We start from the raw sequence: 12,190 nt of genomic DNA, 5'->3' as shown, positions 1-12,190 counted from the left end.
TTTAAATTTTGTTTGTAATTTTTTCAAAAACGTTTAATTTCAATTTTTTTTAACAATACAAAGACTAAGGTTGGTGTCATAAAGTAATGGTTCCATTCTCAAAATCTTTTTACTACTGTGCTTATTCTATACGGATGTACAGTTGTACCAAAATAAATAAATAAAATGAATGAGAAATAAAAATGTGTTTTTCAATGGTAGTTTTTTCATGAACTGTAACAACTTTGCAGCGTAATGAGGAGAATAAGACCACAGACAACTTCAGTTTTATTTCAGCACTTTTAATAGTTACTCAGAGAGGCACAAATATAATTTACAGGGCTAGCATCTCTACGTGTGCTCCCACAAAGTGACTTCCTGTTCCGGCCAGTGAGGGCCTCTAGCCGTCGTGCAGGACGGCAGCAGAAACACAAACAGCTTCTTCACCTCTCAGAACACACACACACACACACGCGCACACGCGCACACGCGCACACACACACGATTCTTCCGCTTGCCTCACATAGCCGAGGCTTTTCTTTCCTTCCTTTTTTCTCTCCTTAGTGAAACTGCAATGTTTCCACAATTTTTTTTTATTGTGTCTTCAAACCTCCGTGACACCTTTGAGGTAGATAACATTCTCCAGTCACCTCCAAGTTCCCACTGAATTGTGAAACACACCTCCACCACCCCGTTAAACTCTTTTGTTCAAGGTGATATGATTACATTTTAGTGCCACTGAGCTCAGTAACAGAATTAAAAACAAATATTCTTTGATGACATGACTTTTGGTTTTCATTTCTCAAAACTAGACAATGTTCTTACCGCAACTTCTTTGTGAGGCTAAAAATGACAAAGAAAGACTGTAACAGTGTCATGCAGCATTTCAAACCATTACCATGTACCATGTTTGTGTCACTGTATTGAGAAGGTTGCATTTCTGGTGAGTTTAAAAATAAAATAAAAGCTTTACTGTAAAATGGAGCTGTTTTCATTGACACATACTTCCTCTTACTGCATCTTTTGATAAAAATCAACAGACATGCAAATTATCAGAAGTTCAGTTCACGTAAGAAAAAAACTACGGCGAGACCATACGACGACTGAACAAAACACAACAAAACACAAAAAGATGTGATAATGACCACTGGACTTACAAGTTGAATATTTTCCAGTAAAGAACTGGAAGGAAATAAACATTTTATCACTTAAAAAATACTGCTAATTAAAAGAAACTGCGGAGGAACAAATGACATGAGGACATTTCTTTTGTTTTGCTAGTTGTATCAGTTATTAAAGAAACTGTTCCTATTCATGATTGTTAATCATATTTTGGGATGGGGCGGCAACATTAAGACTTCCACAGTTTCTTTTGAATTAATTTTGGCACTTTTTCATCTCATCTATTCATCTAAACAGCTAATTCAGTTTGGTGCTCAACGCTTAAATCATTTTCATCTCTTAAAATATGACTTAAAAAATATATTTATATGTAACATGAGCAGAAAAGCAGTGGTTTTGACGTGACCTAGCGACAATGCAAACATGTAAGGTTATGGTTAGTGCAAAAGTCTGTCAGTGTTATCGTTTGTGCTTTGCCAATGATGCTGTCATCCAATAAAGAAATAGAGGATAAAAGCAAAACGTAAATAATTTTTTGGGGGCCATTCTAAGATGTATGCATGTGAAATAAACAGCTTACAAAAGCCAGCAGGGGGGTGAGTTGACCAATCACAGAGCAGCAGCACAACGACGACCCATGATGCTTCACTTCACCGAGGACACAAAATTCTCGTGTGCCAAATAAAAGAGACTACGAGGCTCAACATCACAGTCAACAGAGAATGTGGACAACATAACAACGAGGGAAAGGTGAACGAACAAAATAACCTCGTCACGAGTTGAGTGAAAAATATAAAGTGTCTATGCTCTAGTTTTCTTGTGGCGCCGCCCTCGCTTAGGCGCACTGCGCTCGCGAGCCCGCAAAACCTCTCCTTCTTTCCCAAGCAGCTGCTCACTAACCACCAACAGTAGTGATTCCGCCATCCCATCTTAATAAGATTAAGCGCCCTCCCCCTTCAAAATAAATGCCTGGTGATTGATCGGCAAGGCGATGGCCCGTGATATGCAGAATGGGGTGGGAGTTTTTTTTTTTGCTTTCGCTCCGCCCCCACTAAGAGTAGATGGTAATAACTTCCCGCCCACCGCCTCGGACGAGCAGGACTCTGTTCAGACCCTCAAGCAAAACCTCGAGGAATTCCATGTCTGAGAGGAAGAAAGTGAAGGAGTTAAAATAATGGTGACAGAACATTTCTATGGAATGTTCCAATTTTTTTACATTTGAACAGGATCTGGTCATCAAAAAGGATGGTAATACCAAATGTCGCTTTGGCGCCATCTGGTGGGATCCAAAGGCAATTAGAAACCTCTTGGGTAGACCTCAATTAAGTGCGAGTAATTGATATCCACCCGAAGAGGTTTGTAAGTGTCTATGACTGCCACCAGATGGTGCCAGAGTAACTTTTCAACATTCAACATGGTTTTGGACTTAGCACAAAACAGCAAGTAGGTGAGTTTTTTCAGAAAGTAACAGAGCCGAGCCTAGCACAGCTCTGCTAAAATTTTTAGGCAGACAAAAATGTAGAAATAAAGGATACAGTTCTCGTCTCCTCCTCGGTTCTTGGGTGGTCCGGGCATGTTGAGTAGAACCAGGTGGGCTCCCTGCGACTTGTTGACCACCACCTCGTTCAGTTTGATGGCCGTGTGCATGCGGCGGACGTTGCTCTGGTTTCTGGTTTTACAAGAATAAATCAGTACATTTCATTTATACAGTACATACTTTTGTAAAATACAGAATCAAAGAGGACGCACAAAAGGTTGGACGCGTGAGACAAAAAGGTGAATCGCCTCCAAATACAGTTGTGGCCATTCGTTTTAGCTGCAAGTCCAATTTCTAGTTTCACTAAATTTTGTCGCTTCTGTTGTGTTGTCATGAGTTATTAGAAATGTTGGAATTTCTTAAAAACCTTTGGCCTCAACTGCGTCACTGAAGGGTGGTCTCAAAAAAAAAACAACCACACAAACAAAAGTGTTTGAAAATTGATGTCCTAAGCCGAATAATGCAAACACACACTTGTAAACCAAATGACATGAAATAATGTTAACAAAATTTTGCTTTCCATATAAATCACAAAATTTCATCTTGAGTAGAACATTTATTCCGCTGACCTGGAGATGGAAAGCACAATTTTGCACACAGTCATAATACGCAAGTTAATCAAAGTATGCTCATGCACATGCACACAATACAAACATGCACATGCACTGAAGCGCACTGATTTAAGTGGCACACACACATGCAGTCTACAGCCAATAGAATGCAACTTACAAGCTCCCCCACTCTCTAGAAGGAGAAAAATGGGACAGAACAGAGACAGCCTTTAGATGCGTCTAATATCAGCGCCACACCGAGCCGCGCAAGCTTCTAACTGTCCCTTCATGGCTCGCCTTGATGCACGAAGGTGACCCGTCTGAGACCCAGCGAGCCGAGCAAATGAAGAGGCGTCTCTCTTTTTGTGTGAAGATTTAATCATGATAGACGAGGAGTTAGTCCACATTAGTGGGCTGAGGGGGCGAGTCGTGCACTGGGAGTGAAACGGCCGTAAAAGAACACATGCGTGCACGCTCACCAGTGCAGTTTGAATGCTCATGCCATGCAAACTTGTCATCATTCTTCTTTTTACTCTCATCGTGACCGCTCAAGCTGCTTTGGCAGCAGCAATGTCAGTCATATATATATATATATATATATATTTGTTTTTTTTTTATTTATTATTTTTTTTTTAAATATCATCTTATATTAGTTGTCTTATACGGTTCTATTAGATTTGAATCAAAATCGATTATGTAATTTGAACTAAATATTGCAATATTTAGTCATAGTTACAGATTCTGCAAGTGGCAGCAAAAATAAAATTCAACACGAAAAAAATCCCATTTGAAAGGTTTGGATGCTTAACATATATGAGGTGTGATTGTAATTTGTTGTGTTATTAATCACATCACATTCATTTTGTTCACATCATTTGTTATACCGCTAGGTGTGCATGTGACCAATGACGCCTACACTCCCTGCCTGCACTTGTTTTTTAAGGCAACTTTCTGTGGACATTGCACAATGTGTCTAACATGGAAGCAAACATTCCATTAAACCTATTTTAAGGCTAATCAGCTGTCAAAGGCAACTTACGGCTTCATGTTGAAGAGATCTCGCATGGCCACGTTGGAGTTGCACTCGCGGTTGCGGTTACGCTCTGTGAAAAGCTTGTCCTTCGTCCAGGTCATGTGCACCCGATCAGGGACGGCATCGGACTTGTCGTTCATGGAGGCGTGGGAGGCCGTGTTTCTGTCATGGATCAGTTGGGCCTGGCGGACACAAACATGGCTTCAAGACACACGCAGAGGGTTGGCAGAAAGGAAGTCCAGCGGTAAAGAATAGAGGATACGTGCAATATGTAGCACAAGAGAAAGAAAATGAATGTCCAAGAATGATGAAAAGTTGAGAGAACGTTGCCAAGATTGGATGATTGTCGGCAATTTGGAGACAGATGCTTACCATAGGAACAAACACAAAATAGTAAAACATATTGAAGGAATACAAAAGAGAGGAGGAGGACATGTGAAAACACATGACACACACCACCATACAACATGAAAGAAACAACACAAGACAATGGGACACATTCATATATCTCCAAATCATTTCCTTCCCAAAAAAATTATGAGGAAGTGTTGTTCATGACGACATTGTCCTGATTGCATCATCATGTGTTGTTGTCGGGGTAAAATGGGGCAGTGACTATGTACAATAAAATGGACGGTATTGTCAAGTCAAGTGGCGGTTCAACCAAGCAATTAGTTCATATTTGCATTTCGAAAGGAGCATCTCATAACCTCAGATGGCGTAAGCTCCATTTGAAAAAAAAAAAGAAACGTTGCGATCAGTTTTGGTAACAATACTGTCCATTCTTTCGTCAAGGGTGTTTTGGGGAAGATTTGAATGCAAGGTGGATAGAATACGGGCTTGGGCGGCATTTTTTTTTTTTGGGGGGGGGGGGGTAGGTTGGTATTCACAAAGCACCACAAAGCTCTTGTATTAAAATTTGAATATCCTAAGAACTGAGCTACCGGATCGAACTTCGTTATAGCAATTCACTTTTAAGCTGTGCCGTTATTTATTTCATAGATTTTGACACAAAGTAGTGTTGTGGCATTACAAACAAATAGGCTGTGTTCATATATTTGGCAGTTGGTTAATTAATTGTTCACACTGGCATTCTTAACCACAAACTAAATGTGACGTGACTAAACAAAAATTGTGACAATTTGTCGACAATTTGTCAGACAACCAACAGAAATAAACCAGCAAAATAAAGATAATAATAATATTAAGCGACACCAAAAACGACCAACTCCCTAAAATTGAATGTGATTCCACCTTTACTGATCTCTTGGTCTGCTTGTTTGATTGGCGGTCCAATTGCACAAGAATCTATCACACTTACAGTCCTTCCGATATTCATTCATTCAATTCATTGAAACTAAATTTTTTAATGAAAAAAAAAAGCCAAATATTCTGGCATAACAATTTGATGACAAGTCAGAGCTGTATTGAAGCCAAAGATTACACTTTGTGAAGCCGGGCCACGAAACGTGAGGGACGGCGGGGTTGACAAAAATCGACTACCTCGTCCTCCTGCGTGTCCTCCGTCGGAGAGGACTGCCGGCTGAGGCTTGCGCCCTCGGCAGCACCTTGGTTCTTCCTCCGGATTGAGTTACGTGATTCATCAGTGATACTCTGAATCTGAGTAGTGCGGCATAGCCCCGAAAGGTGATTGCAGATAAAAAGGAAATGGGACCAACTGTCAATGAGTGCCACGGATTGCGCTGATGGGTATAAAATTGAGATCTTGGTTTGATTGTTTTTAACTGACTGTAGGGATCATCTGTACAATATTAGGAGGTGATGTGTTATCATCAGGGAACAAAAAAAAAAAAAATCAAAAAGCACTACTCACTCAGTTTGAAAACTTTAAATGAAAAAAAAAAAAAAAAAAACGCGACATTCGACATTCGGCGGTACCTCTCGCTCCCTCTCAGTCTTGGATAGCTGCATCTGTTTCAGCATCTGAGACCTCTGCTCCATCACGAGAGTCTTCTCATAGGTGAAGGCTGAGATATCATTATCATGCTGCACACAAAAAAGTAAAACATCACCACTAGTATCAAAGACGGCATTTCAGCTGAAATCACATTTCCTCCGTTTCAGTTCAACGGCTGACAACCTTGCGTCATGTTTTACGAAACCACTTTTGAGGAGCCACTCCGTCATAGTTAATGGAAATCATTCAAACAAGTCTTACCATTTCCACCACTTCGACCTCCGCGTTCAGCCGCAGGTGATAAAGGAACGTTTGGAGATCTTTTTTCATTTGTATGCTGTTGTCATCCATCTGGGCCACAGTGAAAATGCGCATTTTGCACTTTCTCCACACCTGAAGCGGAATAGTTGAAGTCTAATAAATTCGCTTTTTTTCTTGCATATTCTATCTTAACTCTACTTTCAGAGCCTACAACGCAAAAGAGGAGCTGGACGAGTAGAACACAAGTACATTGACACAATGACACCGATACATATAATCAACTCGGTTGTGCAATTTGACACTTGGTGGGTCGGCAGGCACTGTAGAGATCAACTATTTTACCACAGTCCATGTCATGTTCTAACCCACCTTGTGCTGTCTTAGCAGGAAAGGCAGCAGCATCAACAGGCCTCCGTCGTGAACCACCCACCACACATCAATGGTTCCCTCACCGAGGCGGTCTTGGTTGGTAGGGAAGCTGTCCACGTTCTTAGCTACAAGCAAGGCCTGGTGAGCAGACGTGGTCTCCCGCACCGTCTCTGCACAGATACGAGATGAAACCTTGATTAAGAAGCAGTATTCCACTATTTGGCATATTCAATTCATTTTGTTCTGCATTGCTAATTTGGAGTAGCAGGTGAGCGACAGTCTAACCCGGATGAGATACAATACTCCATTTAGAAAACTTTACATGAAAACGTCAACATCTGCTCTGTACCTATGAAATTCTTCCATGACTGCGGGTCATTGGACTGCTTCCAGGTTCCCGGCCAGGCCATTAGGACTGTGTTATGCTTCATGCCTCCCAGCCCGGCTGATTGGATTAGATGCGAGACCCCATCTCGGAGGTTGGAAGAAACGACAACATGGCAGAAACCCTTGGTCCGCTCGGCTGTCATGGAAGACTTTATATTCTGGAGCGAATTGCAGTTAAAAACACATGAAAAGATATGTATACGCTATTTATATGCATTATCTTCTTTAGCTGTTGTATTGTGTTCTACCTGCTCTGCCTTCTTTGCTTCAGCCTCTTTGGTGAGGAAAGTTCCCTCCAATACATTCCCCACGATGGTTAGGCCTTTCCCCGCCTTCAGCTGAGAGGTGAACGACAGCAAGCGTGGATGCTTGACAGCTTGATCTGAGTCCAGGTTCAACAGCACCAAACATTGAGGCCTGGATTTAAAAAAAAAAAGGAAGTTAGTCAAATTAGCCTGTTAAATTAGATATTGAAGAATCAGATTAGTCAAACTCATTCCTGGTCTATTCTTCTCTTGATTTTGTTGACCCCGGTCGAGCACAGAATCGGATGCCACAGTGTTACATAACTCAGAATATGCCGTACCTCCAGTTCTTGGTGTGAGGGGGCGCCTCCTCCAGACGAATGAGAGCAAAACGAGCCGCATTTAGTGAAAGGCCGCGGATGCCGTCTCCCCATTCCTTCTCCGCTCTGGTAAAGCACACAAATAACAGAATACAACTCGTGTTTAACCTCACATCTGCGTCACATTTTTTTTTCAGGACACATACAGAATTTCAGTACGCATTAAAATTGTTTTAAATTACAAGTCCTTCTCACCCTCTGTATTCAATGTATTTGTAGATGCAGCCAGCGATGACCATGGCAACGATGGCATAATACCAGGACGAAATGAACATGAGAGCCAGGCACAAGCTCATTCCCAGAAAGGACAGAGCCCTGCGGAAGAGAAAAAAAAACAATTAACAACACTCATCCACTTATCACAAAATCCATCTATTTATAGAACGGTGTCATGCCTTTGCCTCATTAGGGGAGAAAAAAAAATAAACCCATTTCGGAATGGACAGCTGAAAGGCTTAAAACTGGAGTCGATTGATGAAATGCTCAGCACACAAGGGCTATTGAGTGGAATTTTCTGCAGGCTTTACGGAATTATTCTTAATGGGGATGAGTTTGCAACTGAGGGAGAGTGAAAATTGCAAGAGGCCGTCGCCAACACATCATAAGGAGTTGGACTCTAAACCATTCTGAATGAACTTAATAATAACTCGATAACGGTCCCATATGGCAGGCTCTAGATGCCTCACAGCTCACTGACCAGTGGTAATATTTGAAGCGAGGTCTCCAGTTTGGTGTTCGTAGTAAAGTCTGAACGGCACAGGCCAGGTTGACAAACAGGTAGCACATTAGGAAGAACCTGTCAGAATATAATTGGTTATTCATATATATCATCTTGATTGCCATTCTATGACCTAATGCATCAAAGCTCAAGAAGAGGGAATTGAAAACTTGGCAGAGAGGCACCCACATGGAGAGGATCGGCGCCACGGCATCCAAAGAGGCGATGAGTATTCCAATCTCACAGATCCCAACGGTCAGTAGGAGAGCCCAAGTTGGTTCTCCGTTGGCCTTCCCATGACCGAATACCTAAATGGAGCATGAAGATGTGTAAAGGCGGAGAGATTGTCGGCCTTGACTGCACACAAGGTCGGAGTCTTACCTGTAAGAAAGGTACTATGCCGTCACGTGCGATGGCTTGCAGCAGACGTGGGGCACCGGTCAAACTCTGCAATCCGGCGCCACAGCAAGAGAAAAAGGAGCCAATCACAATGACCCAAGGTGACGGCCATGACAGCGTGCCGATAACAAGGTTGCCTTTGACGGAGTCGCCAAACCTACAAAAAAAAAAAAAAAAAAAAAAGCTGCATTAATGTCTAGGAATGGCATGTTGGCAGAATTCCAAATAGCTGACAATTTGAATTTTCGCAGAATGTTCTCTCTAATACACTTTGTAAATACTGTATGCATTGTATTGAGTTTTGTCTCATGACCTCATTTTGAACTGATAAGAGGCGCCGTATGTTCTAACACATTAGCACGTCTGCCTCACGGTCAACAAGTTCAGTTCTGGGCCTCCTGCCCAAAGTAAGCTAGGATTGGCTCCAGCTGTAGAAAGGGACTGATTAAATATTTTAACACCGAGTATACATTCATTTCAAGCACCCTTGTAACTCTTTTGAAAAGAAAAAAATACGAGAAGGTACTTGAATTGAACTCTTATAAACAAAATGGACTAAACTAAACTAAATGTGATCGTGTCGGTCCAATAAATGGCTCTAATCAGCAGATTTTGAAATGTGTGCAGAATATTGCAACGCGTGTTCAAGTCTTACTTGTCTCGAAGTAAAACACCCTCAATGCAGGCACCAAATAGCACGACACAAGTGAAATCTGAGGCAAACTGTTCAGGAGAATATGTTGTCTTTACAGTCTGAAGCCATCTTCTACACTTCCTGGAAGGCTCTCCATAATGATTTTATTTTTGCTCATTCAAGCTTGATTTGTCCCACCACAAAACACGCAACTGTTCCAGAGTCCAGTGGTATTTCCTCACATTAAACTTGGTGATGTAATGCGTTCCATGCAGTTACTGTGTCACGCTGTGCGGTGTGGCTGAGTTTCTTAGTGCACACCGACTCTCACATGTCACTTTATGGCCAAGTTTCCAAAAAATACAAATTACATTTGAATATAGAACATACAGTAGAGGTGGGAAAGGCAATAACAGCCAAGTCGACTCCCTTTTTTCACAAATGTTTAAAAAAGATACAAGTGTGGTCATTGGACTGAATGACTCTCTGTTCATTTTTAAACAGTATAACGGATCTTTAGTCTTGCTAATTCCAGAGTAAATAAATAAATAAAAGGATACATATGACAGAGGTGGTAAAGATGGCCAGGATGGTTCCAACTGGGATGGATCGTTGGGCATCCCGCAAATCACCTGATCGATTAGAACCAGCCATGATACCTGAAAGGTCACAAAAAAAAAAATTTAAATCAAAAACGCCAAAAACGTCTTAAAAATCAACCGCCACAGTGCAAGCAGTGATATGTGTGTGTTTGGTTTGGAGCACTCTCACCAGTGACAGAAGGGAAGTAGATTCCGACAAGCAGAGTAAAGAAGGAGGCAATATCATTGACGACATAGGGAAGGTAGATGTCCTGCGTGGGATCACTTCCTCCCTCAGATGACAACTTCTTGTTTTCAACCAACATACCCAACGGGCCGTATACCGACCACATGTTTTCTGAAACGGTCGGAGAAACAGAAATTCAGAAACTAAAGCCTCTCTCGTGTTCCTTTTGTAAATTGAATTAATCTCCGTGCAACTTGTTCAGATCAACCAATCAGGACTCTGTAAGTGAGAAGCTATATGATTTTTAGGATGTAACATGACATTGAATCTTCGACAAACATTCACAAAACAATCAAACCAACCAAGCTCATGCTGTGTGCACACCTGATATAACGCCACTAGTAAGTCCGGGGATGCCTTGAATCTGGGTCACGTTGTTGTTGAGGAAATATTCGTTGCAGGTAGCATTGAGCTCGGGTTCGTTACAGAACAGCTTCCACAGCTGCGTGGTTGCAGTCACATTATCGATTATGTCCATCTTGAGACACTTGTCAAAGTTGTGGTTCTGCAGTGTACGGTTTCCCAACATGCAAACGCTGTGACATAAGAAGAAGCGAGAGCAGGAGTCACATTCCTCGTGTGTTAACTAATTTGATCTACTTTTACAGAGCGTATTTTCAAGGCCATAAGGCGCACCTTATGTGTGCACCAATATTGTATAGTGCAGCAAATTAACCGTTCGGTATAAAGAGGGCATTCAAGTTGTGAGTGGCGTGCGAGCGATGGCGAACACAACTTTGCCAAGACTGGGAGACAGCGGCGGGAGAGTTACGCTACAATTGCTGAATGGATTGCGGATGCTTGGGCTCACTTTTAATGCTGCGACTTATGCTCGGGAAAATATGGTAATATGACCTAGAAATCTACGAATGCATATGCACTGACGTATGCTTGACTCACGGGAAGTCGGGTGGCTCGAAGATGGTCTTGATGACTCCGGCGTAGATGGCAAGGATCGAGAGAATGACACAGGCCAGGAAGACGAGGGCGAGTTTGTTGACATATTTGACTCCCACAAAGACAACCACGGACATCAGTGTAAGGCAGCACGTGCCGTAGACGCGCATGTTATTCAGGAGAGCATCGCCTTCGTCCTCCTTCTTTTCTGCCACAAAGATGGCCGCCTTAGGCACAATGTAGGTCTGAATGGGAAGTGGAGACATATTGCAAATCAGCATTTAGGTCAAAAATTGGTCTGGATGAGTGGCGTAATTCCTCACCAATAGAATCTCAATAGTACCAAGGATGTACATGGAGCCCGCAAAAGTCGTACCCAGGTAGAAACAGAGACCTACAGCCCCACCAAACTCAGGGCCAAGTGATCTGGAAATCATATAGTAGGAACCTCCCGCTGTGGAAAAAAAGTTCAAGTTGGAAAATATTTGACACTATCGCTCATTAATGAATGAATAAGTATGATACCTGGCACAACGCCGTTTGTAGCAATTGCACTCATGGATATGGCGGTCAGCATGGTCTGAAAGGAGAACACAGGAAGAAAACTTTCTCACATTTTGTCTTATTTTATGTCTGGCTTTTAATGAATTGTGGCATTTGCAACACAGGTCAAAACTTTCACTACAAGATTTCACTGTCACTTTGATAATGCCAATATCATTTCCATGCCGGCATAATTATATAATACATGGTCTTTGGGTGGGTTAAGCCATCATTTAGTCCGTTAAAATACATCTTAAAGGCTTATGCTCTAAATCTCTTGGATTGGTAATGGATACAAGCTTTCCGTGAAATCAGTCATTGTGCGGCAGAAATTTTTCATCAGTCGCCTGACAGCTTCACGGTAAGAAGGACAGTGCGCAAGATAACAG

General features: G+C 42.0%; 1 protein-coding gene across 6 annotated transcripts in view; it reads right to left on the bottom strand.

Annotated features, from left to right (window-relative positions):
* Nucleotides 1–449: 449 nt before the first annotated feature.
* slc12a7b (solute carrier family 12 member 7b) overlaps nt 450–12,190 on the bottom strand; it is a 33,602-nt gene continuing 21,861 nt past the window's right edge. For 3 of the 6 annotated variants that reach the window (XM_088282337.1, XM_088282339.1, XM_088282343.1), the window contains exons 5-26: nt 11,784–11,838; nt 11,582–11,712; nt 11,262–11,503; nt 10,686–10,897; nt 10,305–10,472; nt 10,094–10,192; nt 9,555–9,612; nt 8,882–9,056; nt 8,690–8,808; nt 8,480–8,578; nt 7,978–8,097; nt 7,744–7,848; nt 7,406–7,574; nt 7,120–7,315; nt 6,771–6,940; nt 6,402–6,533; nt 6,122–6,229; nt 5,726–5,842; nt 4,229–4,404; nt 3,368–3,382; nt 2,637–2,770; nt 450–2,244 (exon numbers count right to left, since the gene is read on the bottom strand). In XM_088282337.1, coding sequence (XP_088138463.1) covers nt 2,153–2,244; nt 2,637–2,770; nt 3,368–3,382; nt 4,229–4,404; nt 5,726–5,842; nt 6,122–6,229; nt 6,402–6,533; nt 6,771–6,940; nt 7,120–7,315; nt 7,406–7,574; nt 7,744–7,848; nt 7,978–8,097; nt 8,480–8,578; nt 8,690–8,808; nt 8,882–9,056; nt 9,555–9,612; nt 10,094–10,192; nt 10,305–10,472; nt 10,686–10,897; nt 11,262–11,503; nt 11,582–11,712; nt 11,784–11,838 — 2,892 coding nt within the window. In that variant the 3' untranslated portion in view covers nt 450–2,152. The remainder of the gene's footprint in view (nt 2,245–2,636; nt 2,771–3,367; nt 3,383–4,228; nt 4,405–5,725; nt 5,843–6,121; nt 6,230–6,401; nt 6,534–6,770; nt 6,941–7,119; nt 7,316–7,405; nt 7,575–7,743; nt 7,849–7,977; nt 8,098–8,479; nt 8,579–8,689; nt 8,809–8,881; nt 9,057–9,554; nt 9,613–10,093; nt 10,193–10,304; nt 10,473–10,685; nt 10,898–11,261; nt 11,504–11,581; nt 11,713–11,783; nt 11,839–12,190) is intronic. The other 3 variants (XM_088282338.1, XM_088282341.1, XM_088282342.1) reach the window with 3 other exon arrangements.

Source organism: Idiotropiscis lumnitzeri, chromosome 19 (assembly GCF_059441095.1).
Source record: "Idiotropiscis lumnitzeri isolate Australia: NSW breed Sydney's pygmy pipehorse chromosome 19, RoL_Ilum_1.0, whole genome shotgun sequence".
NCBI lineage: Eukaryota > Metazoa > Chordata > Actinopteri > Syngnathiformes > Syngnathidae > Idiotropiscis > Idiotropiscis lumnitzeri.
This window is presented reverse-complemented; position numbering and strand designations above follow the sequence as displayed.